We start from the raw sequence: 20,673 nt of genomic DNA, 5'->3' as shown, positions 1-20,673 counted from the left end.
TTAAACACGAAACGAAATTATAAAAATTGTACCTGCTTTAGCAGCCGCTGTCCAAGTCGCGAGATCGAGTCGGTCCGTTGTTTCTTTTTTGGGGGGAATTTCTACCTGAAACAACAGCGTCGATCTTCGCTTGCCCCGGTTTACCTCTTGCCTGTGTGTATGTGTGTGCGTGTGTGTGTTTGTATGTGTCCCCAAATTCGATCAATTTAGATACAAACACCCATTTATGCATCAGTACCTTTTATTAAACTAAGGTCTGTGTCTGTCTCTCTGTGTGCTTGTGCTTGTGTGTGTGTGTGTGATCAGAGCACTACGTGCTGCCTTAATATGCCCGTTAATGGAATATTAGGCAAAGAGTTTCATTTGCCCGCACCCTGGACGGGACGGGGAAGAGACAGTCAATACGCATACGCATCTGAAGACGTTCATGGCGACACACTGAGACACACACACAAGATACAAGGGACACAATACATACACAAATTTCTATATACAGTGATCGCCACGAATATAAGTACTCTATTTTCATTTTGTGTCATTCTTAAAGTATCTTAAACAACCCAATATTAATTGTGTTGGCAATCGCTTAAAAAATAAAAAGTGTTGTTAAAAACAGGCCAACCTTTTCGGCCAATCTTTTCCATCGGAGTTAAGTATATGGTTTGTGTAGTAACCGTCTGAATCCAAGATACACAATGGTATATTTTCAAATGCTACAGTGAAAATCGGTCTACATTCTTGGGTATAAATTGATATTAAGAGAAATTCAGTCTTTTTTGTTGTTACTTTTTAAGAACCTACTACCTTTTTAATATGTTCAAAGATGTAATTGTGTAACAATATGTTTCTATGTATCATATTTGAAGTCTGAATTGAAAGATATTGAACCCTTCATGACAATATTTAGTTGTGCATAGTCATTGAGTCGATCAATAAAAGAGTTCAATTTGAGTCCTGTCAAATCTTTTAGTTTAAAGAACAACAAAAGTTTTCAAGTACGACAACACAAAGTATCTTAAATATGTGGCCAGCATTGTAGATACATATGTACATACATATGGATATATGAATGTGGCATAGTCGACCTGAAATTATCGGATACTGATGCTGTTGTCGTTGGGTGTTTTTGGCTCTTACTCTTCTCTCTTTGCACAGTTTTTGAAGTTGTTGTTGCTGTTGTTGTTTTTTAGAACCAGCTTGGGCATCACACGATCGGACGGATTTTAGTGCTGGAATGCAATAAAATTCGTTTTTTTTTTTTTTTGTTATTTTTTTTTTTTGTGGTTTTGTCCGATTTGATTCAAGTTTTATAGTTTGTCTGCTTATTGTGTGTAGGAGAAATACCCAAATACATACCCACATTATGTATCGTATGTATCGCATACCCAAGATGAGATGAGAGTACACCAAATCGAGTGAGAAGAGAAAAACTCGAATACATGTTGCGCCCTATGGACTTTGTATTGGCTTGGTATTTGGTAGTTTCGACTGTCTCCTTTATGACCCCATCTATAATTTCGGTCTAAATCAATGCTCTTTACCAAACACTTAAATTGTCTTCAGAGACCAGCGATGTTTTGCTTCTTCTTTTTTCTTTGATGGCCTCTAAATTTTAACTTTCCCTTATAAATATTTCATAATGTCAATGAATTTTGTTTAGTTAAAAAAATTAGTAAATTCTTTTAAGTAGAAAGTGCAAATCCAAGAGCCATGTCAGATGAACTGAAAAAAGTTTTACCAAAGAATACATTGTTTAATTAAAAGTTTTGTTTAGTTATTAGATCAAGTAAAGTCTAAAAAAAAATTGAATTTGGAAAAATCCAATCTGATTTCCAGACCTGATCATATCCTCCTTAGCATTAATGAGGTTTCTTGTTCATGGTATTTCAAATTAACATCAAAATTTTGATTATAAATATGGGTCTTTCAATTTATGAGGATGCGACGTGAAGGAATTTGCTAAAGAAATTTTTGAAAACCTATAAAGTCCCTTTAAATGGGCATCTCCCAATTAGTCAAAGAGTTTTTCATCTACAATATACATTAATAGGGTGAAAGGATATATCATTTATTCTTGACAAGTTTTTATAGGTAAATCCATTGAGATACGCTGTTAAAAAAGTAAGAGCTACTTAATTTTGGTGAAATAGTTTAGTTTTTATAATGTGTGGGAGCTATTCAAGATTATTTATTTCATATGCCATATCCTCATACTTCGCTTCGAGAATTGGGAAAAGAAAATATATTGTTTACTTTAAAATATAAACTAAGACCATGTATTACCTTGTAAATTTCCCAAAAACAGGAATGAAATTAGCTAAATTGTATAAAAAAAATTGTGTAGTTAGTTGCAGCATCAACAAGTGGACTAAAGTGGTGATAAGAGCCAGATTACATGTGTTTAAGTGGAGATAGCTTTTATGATCCTTTACATTTGAAGAATTGTATTTTCACCTGAGGCAGACCCAGATTGATATCAATTTATTTATCTAACTACTGGCTCAACATTATGGCCAAGATGCAAATTTGGTTCGAACAACAACCTGACCATATCTTGTACTTATTGGTATTATCTTTATTCTTGAACCGATTTTGATTCTTATTTCTTTAACATTACTTACTCTTGATTGACGTTTTACGAAGTCTCCCTTAGAAATTACTTTTTGGGCCTTTTCGATACTCATCTGAGCTGTGAAGATTGAAGAACTATGAATATGAAATAGGAAAGTGGATAAAATCGATAAAATTACAGAATTTTTGACCTGACGAATTCGTTTGATATCTTATATAGGTAAAAGTCAGTCACTGAGGCATCCTTGATCCTTAGACTACTACTATATACCACTAATACATATATCCTACTAAGGAATTGAGTCAAAACTAAAATTCACAGTGTTTAAGAATTTAGGTCTTTGGATTAAAGTAGGTCTTACTTTAAATAACTAAATTAGGTTCTATGACAGGATAATCTCTGCAAATTAAAAACTACAATCCTATCTAAAATGTGGAAGATTCTTTTCCCATAATTAATATGAATGGAATAAAATCACAATTTTTTGTTTATTTTTTACAAGAAATAGCCACAAAAGTATCAATTATTTATTGGTCCCATATGTATAGAAGTTTTGTATTAAACATTGCGGCATTGTTTCTTGTTTCTTTTATCGATTTTGTTAGTTGTTATTGTCATTGGGAGAAACGAATGAAGGGAAAAAATGTTTAATACTCGCACTAAATTCGAATTAACATAATTTGATCGAGCGGTTTGCCGCTCGTAGACCAACAATGACAGCGGTGCATTTTTTATGGCCCATACCCGCTGCTGGACGGGTCGGCGGGAGGGGGATGGGAAAATTATTACATGGAAAACGATACCTTTCCCTTGCGATTGGAGAGTATGTATGTAATAATGAACAAGATGCTTTCTTTTCATCTCTATCGGAAAGGAGGATCTCTGAATTATACTTATGCTCCAGCACTAGAAGACACACACACACACAAACACACACACGGACTCCCAACCTAGCTAGACAAATGTTATTACCAAAAAGAAGACAACGAACCGACCCCAAAGATCTGTGACTAAATTTATTCAAAAGCGATTTCAAAAACGTCTCCGTTGTTCTCCCCTTTCTTCGTTAATTTCAACACACAGACACAGAGACACACACACACATACACGCACACCAGCAGACACATTAATTAACAATAGATATGGATACTATATATACCTACATATATGTAGGTAATGGTAATATGTGTGACTGCCATTAGAGCAAAGTACTTTGGAGAATAGCCGCTGCGACCCTAAGCTGCATCTTCCCCTTCCCCTCCCCCATCTCTATCACTTTGCCCATAGACGACATAGACTGGCATCCCAGCACATCGAGCTCTCTTCCATTTCACCGTCCGTTTCCATGTCGTTCTTTCTTTCTTTTTTGGCTTTCTTTCACCTACAAGATTTATCGCTTTGTATTTGTATTATTTTTAGTAGTTTTATGTCAGCCATATATACACACACACACACACACACACACCCGCCCCATCATATTGCTCGTATTTCGAATTCTGATTCTCATTTAAACGTATCGGGGCATAGTTAGCTTTAGCTTTTCAAAAACTCTCCCGAAAATGAAGTTGCCATTGCCCATTCCAGGTATTTCTGCATGCGGCGACATTTTATTGATAGTTTGGGGGAGTACCCAGACAGTGTCCCCCACACACACATACATAGACACTATATACTTTGCCTATTAAATTTTTCTTCAATATTCCATGTAATCAACTTGAATTCAATTCTATTTATAAGCAAATAATACAGGAAATATATGGGTTCATACATATATTTATATAGAGATTAGTTTTGTCACTTTGTTTTCAACTCAAATCGAAATCGAAATTCGCTAGGACATATACACAAGTCCGAACACTTTGAAGGTATGAAAAATTATCTTGGTTAGTAAGATAAATCAAGTAAGAACTTGATGTACTTAAGACATTCTTATCACCTCAAAAGAGGTAACTTTATTTTGTTTCGAAATTAAAGAAAGAGTTCTCTAACAATTAAAGTAATAGGTTAAGTCAAGGAGGTCGAACCTTTTCAACAAGTACTAGAATTTTGAAACTTTTTTCATTCCATATATAAGACCTCTTTGAACTACTTAAGTATACCAAAATCAGCTTTCTGCTCTTTGTGATTGAAATATAGCAAATAGTCACCACCAATTTCATTTAAATTAGTCATCATGATTAGCTAGTCTAAAACTGAACATTTTCTTGACCAAAAATTTTGTTTGACTAAGCCCAAAGGCTGCTCTTTTAATCAATTATTTAAGTCAGTTTGAATCTTTATTAAGATTGATGTTTAATTTCATTTTAAATAAGATATTCTAAGTAGTACATGGAATAATATTAAATTACAATCTAATTGTTTTTAAATAAGTAATGAAAAGGCAGTGATTATTAGTTGGAGCTTCTTCGTGAAGTAATTTCTTTTGACTTTTGGTTAATCATTTGGTAATATAAGAGACTAGACCTAAAACACTTCTCAAAGAGGCCCCAACTCTGAAATCTCCTTACCAATTGAGAGATTCTAATTCATCCACCATATAGTCCATGTAGATTTCTGATCACAGGGACCAGGGTTTCTTTAATTACATATAATGAAATTACCTTTAAAATGGCAATTAAACGTCTCTCCAAGTTCTTTTTCCTTTCCTTTTGCCAATATGCCAATGAACTTGAATTAAATTTTTGGGTATGTAAATCTCACGGGATGACCTTTGATTGCCCAAGGGGCGGCACATAAACTAACCAAAAATTGTATAAATAATGCCCTGTCGCTAAATTAAAAGAAGTTATTAATTAATGTACGACTATGAAGTTGACTATTCTTTATTCTCCGTGCCAAATAGTTCTTCTTCACAAAATGATTGTATGTCTTGATGTTGATGCTGCCGTTGTCGTTGCCGTTGCCGCGGTCATTCCCATTTCCAATTCCAGTTTATGTTATGCTAATCGCTAGCTAACTCTTGGTAAAAGAGAAAGAGAGAGAAAGACCGGAGGAGGAGGCCAAAAACCAATCCAAATCCAAGAGGCTGACGGGGGCCTTTACGATGCTAGAGACATGTTCTCTGTATAAAATTAAATCTCATTTGATTGCCTTTTGTCGTGGCCAAAGCATTATTCTACATCTAAACTTCTTATTTTGCTTATTATTCCTCTTCATTTAATAAATAAAAAAAGCAACAACCACCAACAAAAACAGAGAAAGATAGAGATGAAATAAATTTAAATAAAAGCCAAGAATTTTTTTTGGGTTTAGTTTTAAGAAAGTTCATTGCACCGACACACCACGTTGAATCCGAGGATGACATCACATTCCACATTTCACTGAGCACTGAGTTCCAAGGAAATTAAAAGGATTTGTCATTGATGTGTCTCCTTTCTGGGATGGTTGATGCAGGTGTTGCACTCACTCCTCTCCTCGTACGTGATTTCGCACTCAAGATAAGTTGCAACGATGCTCTAGTCAGATTCTAGAATTTCCGGGAAACCCAATTGTTGTTCAGTTCAGTCTACTACTCCATTCTCATTTGTTCGGGACACGTTCCAAGGGAAATTGCACTATTAAACTGTTGCCAAAAGGTTCACGCGAACATGTGTCTATATGTGTGTGTGTGTGTGTGTGACAGGCTAAAAAGATGACCGAGATAGTGTGATTGTTAAATTGGCCTACATTTTGGCTCTTCTGTTCACCATTCATTGTTATTGTGCATGTGCATAGATTTCCAGTTAAATTTCACTTAATCTCTCCTATTTCAGGATAAATTCTATTGACATTAACTAACACATGTGTACATTACATTCTACCATTTAAGTTAAATGCCAATTGTGTGTGCCAATAAGGCTAAATATCCTTTATACATATATGTATGTGAGCCATTTACTTAATACATATATCAATGGGAATTATAATCATAAATGAGGTTGCAAAGTTTTTAATAACTTTTATATACATTTTCTATCTTTAACCTGGCTACAGAAGCCGATTTTGCTGTAGATTCTGTTCAAGATCAGAAATATATAATCTTGGTTTTCTTTAATAAACAAAATTTTTGATTGTGGTCAATCTTACAAAATCCTTTATCCTTTAAATCCTTTAAACGAAGATAAATATTCATTTCATGGCAACTTCTTAGCATGGTTAGATTGATTTCAAAAGGATCGAAATCTGAGAAGGTTTCCTATATAAATTTTTCTCATGGTGGCTTCAGAATATCAAGATATCATAGATGATATAAGCCATCTTAATATGCGAGATTGGATACACTTTTTTCTAAAATTTTGACCAAAATTTGGCCAAATAGATGATTTAATATACGATATAACTCAATAATATTAAAAATATTTGATGGATTTGCATTAATACAAAGTAATAAACAAACAAAATTTACTTTATATAAAACTCCTTTAGAAATGTATGTTATTAACTTCCATATTGATCGGTTAAATTTATGAAACAAACTTCAATATAAATTAAACTATTTGTCTTCATTGGGATCGGACCTCATTTGGACAATTGAAATTCAAGAAAAGCATAAGCAGAGATATAGAACATTATAAAGAATCTGAAAATCATGTTTATCCGATTCACAATATATATATGATAGATTAGTTGGATTAATTATAGAAAGATTACCATCTGTGCTTAAGTGTCTAAAAGTTTGACATAAAACATAAACTTAAAGTTTAAAACTACCACAAAGAACCAATTTTGTGTATTAGGATCCAAAAAACTAAGAATATTGTTTTAGGAGATTTTATTGAATGTCATAACAAAATATTTGGCCTATAATATGGTCGAAAACTCTCAGATCGAACACTTTAATGGATGATAATAATAAATAAATGAAATAATGATTGTCCTTATAATGGTTTTTGATTTGGAGCCTTGTGAAATTTGATTTTGACTAGCAATAATTATTATTATAATACTTATTATAACGATGATCCAACAATAAAGTATAATAAAGTAGTTATATAGTTTTCCATTTTGATTTGGTTACATTAGTCAAAAGCCAATTTCGTTTTCAAAAGGCCAATGGGGGAAAAGTCTTAACTACTGAACGAACAGAGAGGGAGTAAGTGATTTGGCCAAGATTTCAATGAACATGAAGACAGGCATTCATTGAAGGTGAGTCAGCCTTAACCGGCAAACAGGAAATTGCCACGAGAAGAGGCAATTGGGCAGAGTCAGAGAGAAAGAGAGACACACTGACCGAAGGGGGAGCTGTGAGGCTGCAGCGTGAAATGTTGCACCAAGTAAACCAAAGAACGGTGTATACATACATACATACATATGTATACATATGTATGTACATATGAGAGGATGAAGCATAACAGCGCATATCTTAGGGATTTCAATGCGAATTCCAAGCCGCAGGCAGGCAAACTCATAAAAACGATATTTTATATTCTGGCCCATGCCAGAATGCATCGGCATTGCCATCGCCATCGCCATCGCGTAGATGTCAGAACAAATTTTGGCTGTAATGAGATGGACTCTGCAGATAATCCGGCAGCAGATTACAACATCGCATGGGACATGCAGCGAGTTTGAATTAGACCAAAAGATATGGCAAAACATTTAAGCGATTCTATAGAAATGAAGAGGAGACGAGAAGGCAAGATTGCAGACAGCAGCAACAGCAACAGCAGGGCGACCTTGAAAATGCAAAAACTATGACGGGAAGGCGCTACAAGCAAACACACACACACACAAATGTGGATGTGGATGTAGAAGAGGAGAACGGGAAACAGCTACTATATGGATCCAAGATCCTACATATGCCACGATCAAAACAAGTTTCGCTACCAACAAACAATCTGCATCTGTATATGCGAGAGCAAAAGTCAATGCGTATCTAACAGATACACTCACACACACGGTCACACACACACACACACACAAGGGCTACAACTTTTGCCTGAGAAAATCGAAAAGACATGGAATGGAACCGCAAAGGCAAAAGTCGGTCTTTGTGCCAATAGAACTTAGAATGCGGTAGGACGACCAAGACCACGATCCATGCCGACAGCAGCAAGTTGTTATTGTTGTTGTTGCTGTTGTTGTTGTTTTATGTTTTGTGTTTTCTTGTGGCAGGAAACAGAAACGTTGCGTCTTTCAGTTCCCTCTTAGACCCCTCTCAGCCATCTAAGATGAAGCAAACTGAAAGTAAGTTGATCTAAACTCAGTCGCATGTGTTGTTGTTGAGTCTGTGCGAAGGCGGCGATATGCAAGATTTGGATTGAATCAAAAAAGGAAAAAGACGAACAAAAACTGGAATTAATCTTGCCACACACATAACTATAATAAATTTGAATCAAAAATGACATATTTGGAGTAGTCTGAAAAGTAATTGGAATGGAATGGAGGTCTAAGCTCAATTGAGACTACTTTCTTCTGATGATGTCCTTATAGATGCATACATTAAGGACTCAATGTTATATTAAACAACTATTTACATATATGTTCACATATGTCAAGAAGATTTGAAGATTTTTTGAACAATTTAAAAGCAAATTAGAAAAGCGTTTTCCCCTTTTTTTACTTTGTAATTCGCAACTAGTTTTAACATTGAAAAGCTGCAATTTAAGAGTAACAAAATCTGCCCGAAATTCCTCATTTTCTCAGAGGAGGTAGGTGGCATTTCCCAACCGATGAAGCTGTAAGATAATCCTATCTATCACTATGCATATGACATCACTATCATATACATATCGTGGACATATATCTACATTTGACATATCTTCTATGGAGAGGTGAGGTTTTAAACTTAACACCTTAGAAAAAGGATACGTTTCAATATAAGTTTGAGAACTCGAGAATTCTCTTTCATATCTCTCTCATAATAAACATAACACTTTACCATGTCTTGGGTATATTTCATGATACAAATTGTAAAAATTCAGAAGACGAGAAGAGATCCCATTAAGTGGGTACAGTCACAGTTGAAAAAACAATTGCATCAATTCGCTTGAAGGAAACTTGAAACAGAATGAGATTAACCAACAAATGCAAGAATTGGGAGCAGGGCTAACTCCATAAAGATGAGCGTTTTATGCATCCTTAACTTACACTCTATTTTAATTGCCAAGAAATCCTCACAATCGCAGTATCCAGTCCCCAGACCCCAGTCCCACACTCGCGGTCCGATCTTACGTGCAATTAAACAGTCCCCAGTCCCAGTCTCAGTCCGTAGCATTTAATGCGTGATGTGGGAGGGGGAGTAGAGGCTAAGGGACACGGGGGGAGCAGGCAAAAAGCAAATTTACGTCCGCTGTCAAAAGGCAGCGACGTAGCGTATTTAATATTTTTCAGCGTGTTTTACCTTTTCATGTTGTGTCATCATCAGCATCAGCAACAGTCGCACTCAGAGTCGTCGTCGTCGTCGTCGCCGGCGAAGTAGATTCCGAAACACACAACGTCATAAACACGCAGATATGTACACTTTGATGTGTGTGTGTGTGTGTGAAACGATCCTGTTCTGCTCCTGCAGCTCCTGCTCCTGCTCCTGCGCTCCCCTTTTGTACTCACACGAGGGCACAAATTTGTACGCTCACTACAAACTAAAAAGTCTTAAAGTCTTAAAAGCATTTGCAGAAACGAAGGCAAAAAGTAAACACAATAAAGGCATAAAAATTGCGAGTGAGCAAACAAATAAAAATAAAATTTTTTTCATACATTCGATTATACCACAACGATCGGCGGATACCCTTTAAGAAATACCATGTTTACTGCCATTACGCCAAAATAAAACAATGAAGAAAGTTCAAGTCATAGAAAATTGTGAAATTTTCCCACTAAAGTATGCAATAGATAGTGGAGAAATTCGATTTCTTAAAGAAAAGACGAAGTTCGGAATTGTCCAGTATTTAATGTATAACCTTCAATACGTATATTGATGATACACAACTTTTTAACCATAGAGGTACTTTCAAGGCCCCCAAAAGTATGCAATAGGCAGTAAAACAATTCGTTTTTTGAAAACATTGATGAAAATTGGAAATGTTTTGTGTGTAAGCTATGATCTTTGATATGCAAATTGTTTAACAATTTAGCGATATCCCCCTTCAGAATCCAGGCAATGAATTCATTAGCAGACTATTGCATACTTTAGGGGGAAAATTCACTCATTTCATATCCTTCGATCTTATTTTTAACATCTGTTACTAACGATCTCCCCGGTTTCGTTGCCGACATGCTAGCATTCCTTGAATCATTCATTGGCAGGGTATTTATCGTCGGTTTAGTTAAACGCAAAAGCAAAAGGATAGATAGAACAACGCTTTTGTACACTTGGTGACTGGAGTATGTTATTTTGTATCTGTGCTGCTCATTTGCACTTGGAATACAAAAGATACATTTTCGTAAGACCCCTTTGACATGACAAGATAACGACAAGCAATCCGACCGACCAAGCGAATGACCAACCGAGCGAACCAGTCGATGGAACAGCTCGTACCAACAGTCCCAACCGCGATGGGAGCGTCGCGGTGGGGGTACGCTCATTGGCTCCTGCTCCTTAACCGACCTTTTGAGTGTTTCGTATTTTAATTTTCATTACGGCCACCTTCGCGGCCGCAGAAGGTTCTTGAGAAGCGGCGCTGACGCTGACGCAGCTGCGGCAGAGCGCAAAATGTGAGTATTTCCAAGAAATTGCAAATTATTTTTTGAGCCGAGCGCCTGCGCCTCAAGTTGTCCAGAGAGAGGTCTGAAGTTAAACCAGAGACAGTGCTCCCGTCACATGACTATCCCATCCCCCACCCCCCATCCTCATTCCATTTCATCGTTTGGCCTGTTGTCGCAACTGGCGCAGCAGCAGAAGCAGCATCAGCAGCAGCAGTCGCCGCCAAAATGAGTTAGCATCCCAATCCAAGCTACGTCTGCGTCTCATCGTTGGAGTGTCTGTGTGAAGATCTCTTTCCCTCTCTCTCCCTCTTTCGCTCACTCCCTTGGTCTGTTTGTCTCTTTTTTACCCTGTCCCTGGGCTGAGTGCCCGCGCGACCGAAACAAATGCGCAGAAACTTTTGCCCCATTGACACTCTCTTCGCCCCCTGCTTCATCCCCCCTCTGATCCCACACCGTTTGTGAGGCTTTTCGGTCCAGCCATCAAGTGCCTGGCCTCGGCATACTGAATTCTGCCCCGCTGCAAGCAATCGCTCCCTTCCCATAAAGTCGTGTTTATGCCTTCTCATAAACATTTTTATTTTAATGATTTTTATTATTGTGCACATTCGTTACTTTTTATATACATCCGAGAGGATCAGTACAGGCAAACAACGTGTCCTCAAAATGGCCATGTATTCGCCCCATAGAGGCCCAGGCCCCCAAAAGACCTGGAAATAATTATGTCTAAATTATTGATATTATTATCGATTAGAACAGTTGGCATAAAATCTTCTAACTTACTTTTGCTACTACAAAAAAGAAGCAACAAATCTCAATTATCCTATCTACATGATCACATAAATTTTAATCAGATTCTCGTATCGAAGTTTGTATACCCTTGCAAGAGTTTTTTACTAACTCTCGATTTTGATAACAATTTCCATAGTCCGTAATGTATTTAAACGACAAATAGTAACTATTTCGAATGATCATTTCTATTGGAGGATCTTATGGATCAATGTCACTGCTTTCTACCTTTAGATCCATTGATAAAGTGGCCTGATCTGGCTGAATCCGATATACATATATGCGCATTCTGGCAGAAGTTATATAGAAATCTACATAGATCCATACAAATGGCCAAACCCAATTTGCAAGTGTATACAAAATCTGGCAAAGAGCAGAGTGAATCTTCTGATAGGTCTACTAACTCCACTTATGTATGTATGTAGATGCTCTCTGCAACTTTCAATCCAATAAAAATTAGTTTATGTTCTGTTGCGAAATTTATTTTTCGTCGCTGTGGACAATGATGGGATCAACATCGTTGCCGCCGCCGTCGCCGATGACACATAAAATGCCACATTTAGTGCCCCTTAAGAGTCAACACTTGTTTGTCGCTCCGTTTGCCCGTATCCAATCCAGACTGGTTCACTCCACTAAGGCATAAAATGGCGCTTTATAGTAGCCAAGGTGACAATTCATGCGTCCTTAGGCTAGGTGCAGCTGCCAAAATCTTTTACTTAATTTAAATAAGTGCACCCAAAAAGTAATTACAATGCATAAAAATTTAATGTTTGGCAAGTAATTTGAATTTAATTAAAGAAAAATAAAAAATTAAAGGAAATTTCAGAAATCAGCTGCATTCAAGCATAGTCCATATATGTATATAGAGAGAGGGAGAGAAAGATTTATCTCAGGGAACAACACGTTTGCTTTACTTATTTTAGTAACATATTTAAATGTAATTTTAAGGCTAATTTGAACAGTTTATGAGGGAGAATACTTTTTGGCATCGTCTTGACAATGATATAACAGACATTTCTAATGTATTTCCCCCTGTAAGCGGGCCACAGTGCGCCGTAATTCCAAAATCTCAGCTTGCAGACGTTCCTGGGCATTGTTGTTGTTGTTAATGCTGGCCGGAGCAACGATTGCTGAAGTAGAGGGCGCTGCTGTCAAAGCTGTAGGTGTGGGTTCTATACGTTCCAAAACAGGAGATGCAAACGAAACAGCACCCTCAACACTGGCAATTGAGAAATCTGGATGAATTTGTGGTGTGGTAACAAGAGCAGATGGCTGAACAACAGGAGGTTGCACGGTCACAATCGCTGGAGTTGCAACAGGCGCCAGAGATGCCGTTGTTGATGGCAATGGAACCGCAGCAGCGGCATTGTTGGCAGTAGTCCCACGATGATTGGCTATGAATTTTTGAAGCTTGGAGGTGGCGCTCTCTCGCTGGGAGTCTAGAAGCATTCTCATTGTTTCCTGGTCGCCCGATTTTGCCTTCTCCATGGAATCGGATCCCTCATCGACGAGTACATAGTTGATGACATGAGCGTGAGTGCCCGGCTTAATGCGATAGATGGCTTTGCCGCCTTCGCCTCCAGTCATTGAGGACAATGACGGAATGTCGCCCACTTTGGCCATTGTTCCACCCATCTGGAATATGGCAGTGGTCCCATTGACTACCAGAGGTTTGGGCATAATGTATGGAGCCGAGACGAACTGAGAGCATTTGCGTTTAGCCTTTTCAACGTAAGTTCCGATTTTGCAGCCGCTGCTTTTGCATGCCTGAAGAGATGGCGTTGCTGTTGTCTCATTACTGCCAGGACCCGCAGGAGAGCACATAGATATTGGCGCCGCGGAGTTGGAGGAGCTGGTAGCCATAATCCTTTAATTCTTTATTCACTTTTCGATTTAAAAAAATTAGCAAATCAATTCTTGGGTTTTAAATCAATAGCCAAGTGTGACCGTTGCTTCTTTCGCTTGTGGCGCATGTGCGAAACATGCTAACGCATTTGAAAATGCCAAATTATCGATAAATTTGTTTTATCGATAGCGATGTGATTGGCGGTGAAATTTAAATTTTCTAGGTGTGCATATTTTGCACCCAGTTTCAATAACTTGATTTTAATGACGGGTTTTACTGTATATCTTAATTTTGTTGAAATTAATTAGTTGAGCTGCAAGCGAATATAAAAAAAAAAAAACTCGAACATAAAAAATTAACCACTCAGGCTGCAATCGCATCGCGTACCGGCGGCATGTGGGTGCAATGACCAGAAATGACCTCGAACAAGGTGCAAGACGACACCCGCTTCATTTACATTCCAAGTACTTTAAAAATCGGCAGACAACTCCAAAACCAAAAGACGAGTCGTTAAAAGATGATAATCCCGCAACGGTGTTCATTCGTATTGCAACTGCTGGCTATGCTGTCCTGCCGTCAGCTCCTTTAATTTCCACTCGTCAATCATCCATCCCAGCCATAGTCCAAGTCCAAAGTTAAAGCCAAAGTCAGAGCCAGCAGAAAGAGTTGCAGCCTCATTGTTGGCTCAAATGAAATAATTACTTTAGCATACATCGACTGACCAACTGGATCTCCCTCTCTCTCTCTCTCTCTCTCTTCTCTTTCTCTCTGTCTGGATCTGAGGCTGGTCTGGTTTCTGGGTGTGTGTAAGTGTGTCTGTATTTATGTACATATGTATGTATGCCTCCATCTGCATCCTTAGTCATGGCCAATATATCGACTCGCATTAACAACAACAAGCGCTGCCGCAATAAAATCTTCCGACACGTTTTGCCCGAGAATAATAAGAAATGAAATGCCATTTATTAAGCATTAATAAGTGCAAGCCAACTTCAAGTCCAACTTCGAGTCCGAGTCCATGTCCATCCATCCATCCATCCATTTGAGCTGCACTTTGGGGGCACTGTCTGAGCCAGTTCTGACTCACGGATGCTGCGCATAATGATACCTCCGGGCCTATTTGCCTTCTCCCCTTTTCCCGTCTCATCGTTAAATGTGCATTTAATCATTTTGCAATAAAATGTTTGGTACTCTTGCATATTGGTTGGGCAAAAATTACAATTTATAATTAAAATAGTCCTTACATTTGTATCTTTGATACTTAAAATCGTATATAATAGACAAAGAACTAAGTGTTAATGGTAGATTTCAGTCAAGTCTACTTTTTCTTGTTGCCAAAAAGTTTACAAATTTAATCATTTCATTTAATAAGCAGCTAATTTATTAGAAAACAACATTTTTAAAGAAAGTCAGTTTAATTTTTAAATCGTTTTGGAATTGGCATTTGAATTATGCTTAATTAGACTGACTAAAAGACAAATATATCAAGTGGAGACATTTTCTTTTAAAGGGTCGGGAAAGTAAATATTAATTTTGTCATCAACAAACAGGCCAGATACAGATGATGATCCTTATGGTCCCTATTTGCTTTTGCACACCCATCATTAGTTTCCATTCCAAGAGTACATATATGCCAAAGGACTGTATGATAGAGGACTGGTGATGTCTGTCATTTAGGAGATGAGAGGAGCAATTCAGTGTGGAATATCAAAGTTTTACTAATTGAAGAGGTGAAATATTGTGATTCTTTGGATAAAACCACTAATCAGTTAATAAATATAGAATTTAAATGAATTAATTGTTAAATTTTTTGAACAAACAAGTTAACAAATGTTTATCCCTATGCAAATATTTTCTTTTAGAAACTAAAGGGTACTGAAAAGTAACAAAAATTGATTATGTTCTCCCTATTCTCAATTATTTTGAGAGAGTTCAATTCAAAATCTGTTTAATCTGAATTTCATTATAAAATTTATAACCAATTCTTTTTCTCAAGGGAAGTTGCTGGGTTACCAAACTGTGCACAAATACAGAAATTTTAAGTACCTACTAAGACATATAAACCTCTATTCTGTTTAGGAATTACCATGTGTCTGGAGCTTGTCTGTGCCAATGTTTGGGTAACTTGTTCGTGAGATAACAAAAAAGAAGAAAAGAAAAGTGAATTCCATGTGCCTTGGCACATTAATTTCAGCAGTAACAGTAGCTAAAGCAAGTCCAACGATTTGTACTTGTGTAGCAAAAGCAAGTGAACAGAGGACCAACGAAAAGGAGGACCAAATTGACGGAAAGGACGGACATTGTCTGGCCAAAAGAATGACGGGAATAACAACTTTAGACCCTAAAATGTATACATATATGTAGTCATGGCTACATACATTTGTCCATATGTGTAGATGTATCTGTTAGATACAGATACAAAAGCACGTGCACTGCCCGCGGGCAGAAACACCGAAACAAATGAAAAAGATCAGAGTGAGAAAGAACCCAAAAATAATGTGTGTGTGTGTGTGTGTATTTTTATTTTATAACCTTGACTTTGAAATTCTCATTGCAAAACTGATATAATGTATCTACCTATATGTATATGTATATCTTTCAATTCGTTTCTCTTAAATCATTTCAGATGTTCAGAGTAAACAAAACTCATGATTTTGAAATAGGACCATAGAGATGAAGTTCTAGAATCCGTTGCAAGAAACTAGCAGCATTGCAGCTAACTACAATATACACTGAGAGAATTGCGGAACCAACAGGTAAGTTGGCGACACCTACATACAAATCCCACTTGGACTGGGGGGCTGGAACATGTCATCATCTCCTCTGGGCTGGCAGCTGCTTCCCAATTTCGAACCCTTTTTTGTTGTGGTTTGTCCAAAGGTGCAAACCTTTGGATAATATTACAATAACCGTCACCTTCCAGCGTAACAATAAACTAATTAAATTTAATTTAATGCACATTTTTGGTATTCCGTCATCGTCGTCCTTTGCGGCTGTGTGCCTTATAATTGGTCTGCTGCTGGTGGCGAACCAACAATGCTTCAAATTACCACCAGATATACCGGATCCAGGCTAACACATTGCGATACTCTCCGATCAAATTAGAAGCAATAAAAATGTTAGACCCATGGCCAATTGAGCCGAAGTGGCTGGGATAACATTGTATTTTTTAGGGTTTGTCCTTTGAAAGGAAAACTTTAATGAGTTCTCAACAAAAGTTGGAAATCAGGATGATTAATTTTAATTATTTAGACAAACTAATACTTCTCTTTTTATGAAAGCAAACCTGTATTCTTTTTCAAAAAGAAATTGTTTGAAGAATCAATTCAAAATAATCATTTTTAGGAATCGGACATATGTATATTCTCTGAAGAACCAATCCGTCTTTAAAGTCAATTCGTTATAGAGATACATTCCTTAATGGTAATGTCATTTGTTCTTTCTTCCAACATTTCGTCCTCGATTCGAGGCAAGAGGCTTTTAGCAGGCAGTGTATTTATTATATGCATGAGAAAATTAATCTCTATATAGTTTGGTCAATTCGTTCAGATTTAGAAGAATCCCCGAAAATTTTAGATACAAGAAACCGCCAAACACGACAAGCATCCCTTTAAAAGGACCTTCAGAATGTTACCCTATGGAATAACCAATACAAATAAAGGACACTTTTTAAAGGGTATTCAAACTTTGGGATACCAAATGGCTTACTTTATTTTTATCCTTTTTTGGAGTGTGCTGTCTGGATTTCCCTCTCACTCTCTGACTCTCTTCCTCTGTGTGGGTAACAGAAGCAGCTGGTCCAGAATTGTATTGCATTTGATGCAGGTGGCGCGAGCCATGGTTCGATTAGTTACCTGAAGAGTCCCTAATAAGTACAAGTAAGCCCATGGCTAGAGCAGGCAACAAGCAAACTTTGGCTTTACATAGGGCAATAGCAATTGGTATGGATATCTCAAATAATTCTCTTGGGGGCAATATCGTGTCTGGTGTACACGCAGACAGACCTCCACACACTCACACACACACACACACACTCATACATAATATATGTTTACCGTTAGAGATGAAGCTTTGCCCCAGTTTGAAGGCCAGCGGCTGTTGGATCGACACACACACACACACACGAAAACGAAACCCTATTATTAAAATTTCAAGTCTCAATGATAGCTCGAGACCTGAGACTGTAGAAGGGGCTGGACTGGGGAACGATCATATGCATGTGCATAATTGCTAAGCCCAAACCGATCGATTTGGATCCTTCTCAAATTAAATTCGGTTTCTGGAACTTAGATCTAAGGCAAACAGCATAATAATGAGGGGCAGGGGCTATTTTTATCATACAGATTAGTTTTCTTAACTTATTTTTTTTTATGGTATGCAATGTCAGAAGAAACTGAAGGAGAAGAGAAAAATACTAAACAGTAAAATGATTATTTCAACAATTTCTTTTGTTTGGGTCATCATGATTAGATTTATGTACTACAAAACGCAATTTACGATTGCTTTTTCGACATCAATTAAAATTGTGAAAACAAGCAAACCGAATCGAAACATCACACAGCTTAAATTATTACACAGAAATGCCATAAATCCATAGCATTTGCATTTTCTTCTCTGTTTATAACAGAAATGCAAATCGTCCCAAGACTTAAACAAATGCTTTCCAAATTGGACACATTTTAACTAAATTTCTTTATGATTTACTACAAAGAGAAGCCACACAAAAGTCCAAGTCTGTATTTTATATTCTTTATATTGCAAATTTAGACAGATGATCATCATTGTGTCCTAAGATCTCAATAAATAGTTATCGATCCACTAAATGAACGGATTTAGAATATGTTTCTGGGGCGTGCTGGACTTAAAATTCAAGATCTTTAATTACAAAAATGTGTTCAAGGTTGCAAGTAATTTGATGGATACTTCTCAAGGTGTCCACTCTTAAGCTTTTGAAGCCCAAACAACACATTTTTAAACATTTTTTGTGAAAATATGAATAACCTATTTCTTTTACATTCCTATAGTGAATTGACATTTAAAGGTTTTTTAGTAATATTTGCAATTCTATATATATTTATTTCAACCCATAACAGCGCATATCGGAGACTGCTAGTTTTCCTCCGATTTACTTAAAATTTTTACACAACTTTCTTCAACTCTTTTAATCTAAATACTACAGAAGGTGTTTTCATTCATTATGATTTAATTTTAATGTACATAGATCTGAATTCTAGAATACGAAATTCTTTTTAAACTTGTATTTCAATCGTTTAGTATCTTTCACTAAAAGATAATACATATTTTTCCTAAACCCTGGTTATTTCAGGATTAGTTTGTTTTCTGAAAAGTCGATAAAATAGAGGTATATATTATTTTGGCCAAGGCTGGTAATTATTATTGGAAATTGTCTCTTTTACTTCATGATACAAATCTTTGAGAATTAGGTTGCCAATCCTATACCTATTTTGGCCTTATATACATATATATAAGTGTTTGGAGCTCCCATTAAAAGTTTTTAACTTTAAACTAAATATTTTTAATCCACAAAAACTGTAATGCGTTAGCTAATATATGCAAATAAAAAGTAAGTCAAATATAACTTATAAAGGCTCATATTGAGACAACAACGCAACATTGAGTTCAAGGGAAAACTAACTTCAGAGTTAGATGGCGCCATCAGTCATGGCCCGCCAAATTCGAAACAAAAACTCAAAGCAATGAAAATGTTCTATAATCATTAATAACTAATATTTACGAAAAAAAAGGTATTTTTAATACAATATTATAGCATGCAATGTGTGAGGATACATATCTAGTTAGATGTAGATACTTATCTATATATAAATCTTCTCTACATAAACAAAATAGAAGTATAAGGAGATAACGATTTAGAAATGTCTGGCTTATAACCACGCTGTCTTCTAGAAAGTTAACCTATATATATTACAAGTATTACAAGTATTATAAGATTGCTTCTAGAATGTAAAACAAGAAGTAAAACATGTTGATTGTAAACAATTTCGCTGATATAGGCATTGATCTACATCTGTTGAGCAGCTAAATGCCATTTGAATGTAATAAACCGCTTTAAAATTTGACCATAATGTAAGTCATATATGGGTCTGCAAGTGAACTTTGCTTGTGATTATTTAGCTATTTAATTCGCATAGTTACCAAAAGCGTAGGTAAAGTATTTTTGACACCTACCCACACATTTACAAGGGCCCACCCACTCCCACTCACAAACGGTTTTGATTACTTCAGCAACAATTGAATAAATGCCAAATTGCAATTGCAGCTGGCAAGCTCATTTCGTTTATAAAGACTTGGCCGCTGATCGACTTTAATCAGTATCATTATCAGTTAACCATGAAGTTAGTCGGATTGCTAGTCACTGTGTTTGCAGGATTCGCCTATGCCAGCTGCAATAGCTATGGGTCAGCTAAGATTTCATCGCCACCGTGTCCACAGAGCTATTTGTTTAGCTGCCAGCCAAATCTAAGTCCCGCCCCCTGTGCCCAGGCCCCAGCAGCCTCATACGGTTCATCCTCATATGGCTCAGCTGGTGCCTACACCGAACAGGTGCCCACTTACATTGGATTTGCACCACAGCAACATTATCAACAACAGCATTATGCTCCGGAGTTATTGCAACAGATCCGTGGACTTCATGAATTTCCGGGTTACGAGTAATCCAAACCAATAGCCAATAAATATATTTCAATTTACAAAATAGTTCGACTTTATTGACTCACATTCAGTTTGTTTGGTCTTCTTTACTCTATAGCCGGCAGATGTGTATGTATGTATGTATGTTTGTTTGTATGTATGGATTCTAGTTCATACA

At 36.7% G+C, this 20,673-nt stretch overlaps 2 protein-coding genes across 2 annotated transcripts; one reads left to right on the top strand and one right to left on the bottom strand.

The window, feature by feature from the left end:
• Nucleotides 1-12,742: 12,742 nt before the first annotated feature.
• On the bottom strand, nucleotides 12,743-13,938 carry Boh2 (Buddy of Hmr 2). Its single transcript, XM_068294901.1, has one exon. The coding sequence runs from the start codon at nucleotides 13,841-13,843 to the stop codon at nucleotides 12,998-13,000; it is 846 nt and encodes a 281-aa protein (XP_068151002.1). The 5' UTR covers nucleotides 13,844-13,938; the 3' UTR covers nucleotides 12,743-12,997.
• Nucleotides 13,939-20,195: 6,257 nt separating this feature from the next.
• Nucleotides 20,196-20,519, top strand: Vm32E (Vitelline membrane 32E). The gene has a single exon (XM_068294950.1). It carries the CDS (start codon nucleotides 20,196-20,198, stop codon nucleotides 20,517-20,519), a length of 324 nt encoding a protein of 107 aa, XP_068151051.1.
• Nucleotides 20,520-20,673: the final 154 nt, after the last annotated feature.

Source organism: Drosophila tropicalis, unplaced genomic scaffold (assembly GCF_018151085.1).
Source record: "Drosophila tropicalis isolate 14030-0801.00 unplaced genomic scaffold, ASM1815108v1 contig_845, whole genome shotgun sequence".
Taxonomy (NCBI): domain Eukaryota; kingdom Metazoa; phylum Arthropoda; class Insecta; order Diptera; family Drosophilidae; genus Drosophila; species Drosophila tropicalis.
The sequence above is the reverse complement of the archived record's forward strand: the minus strand, read 5'-3'. Positions and strand labels throughout refer to the sequence as shown.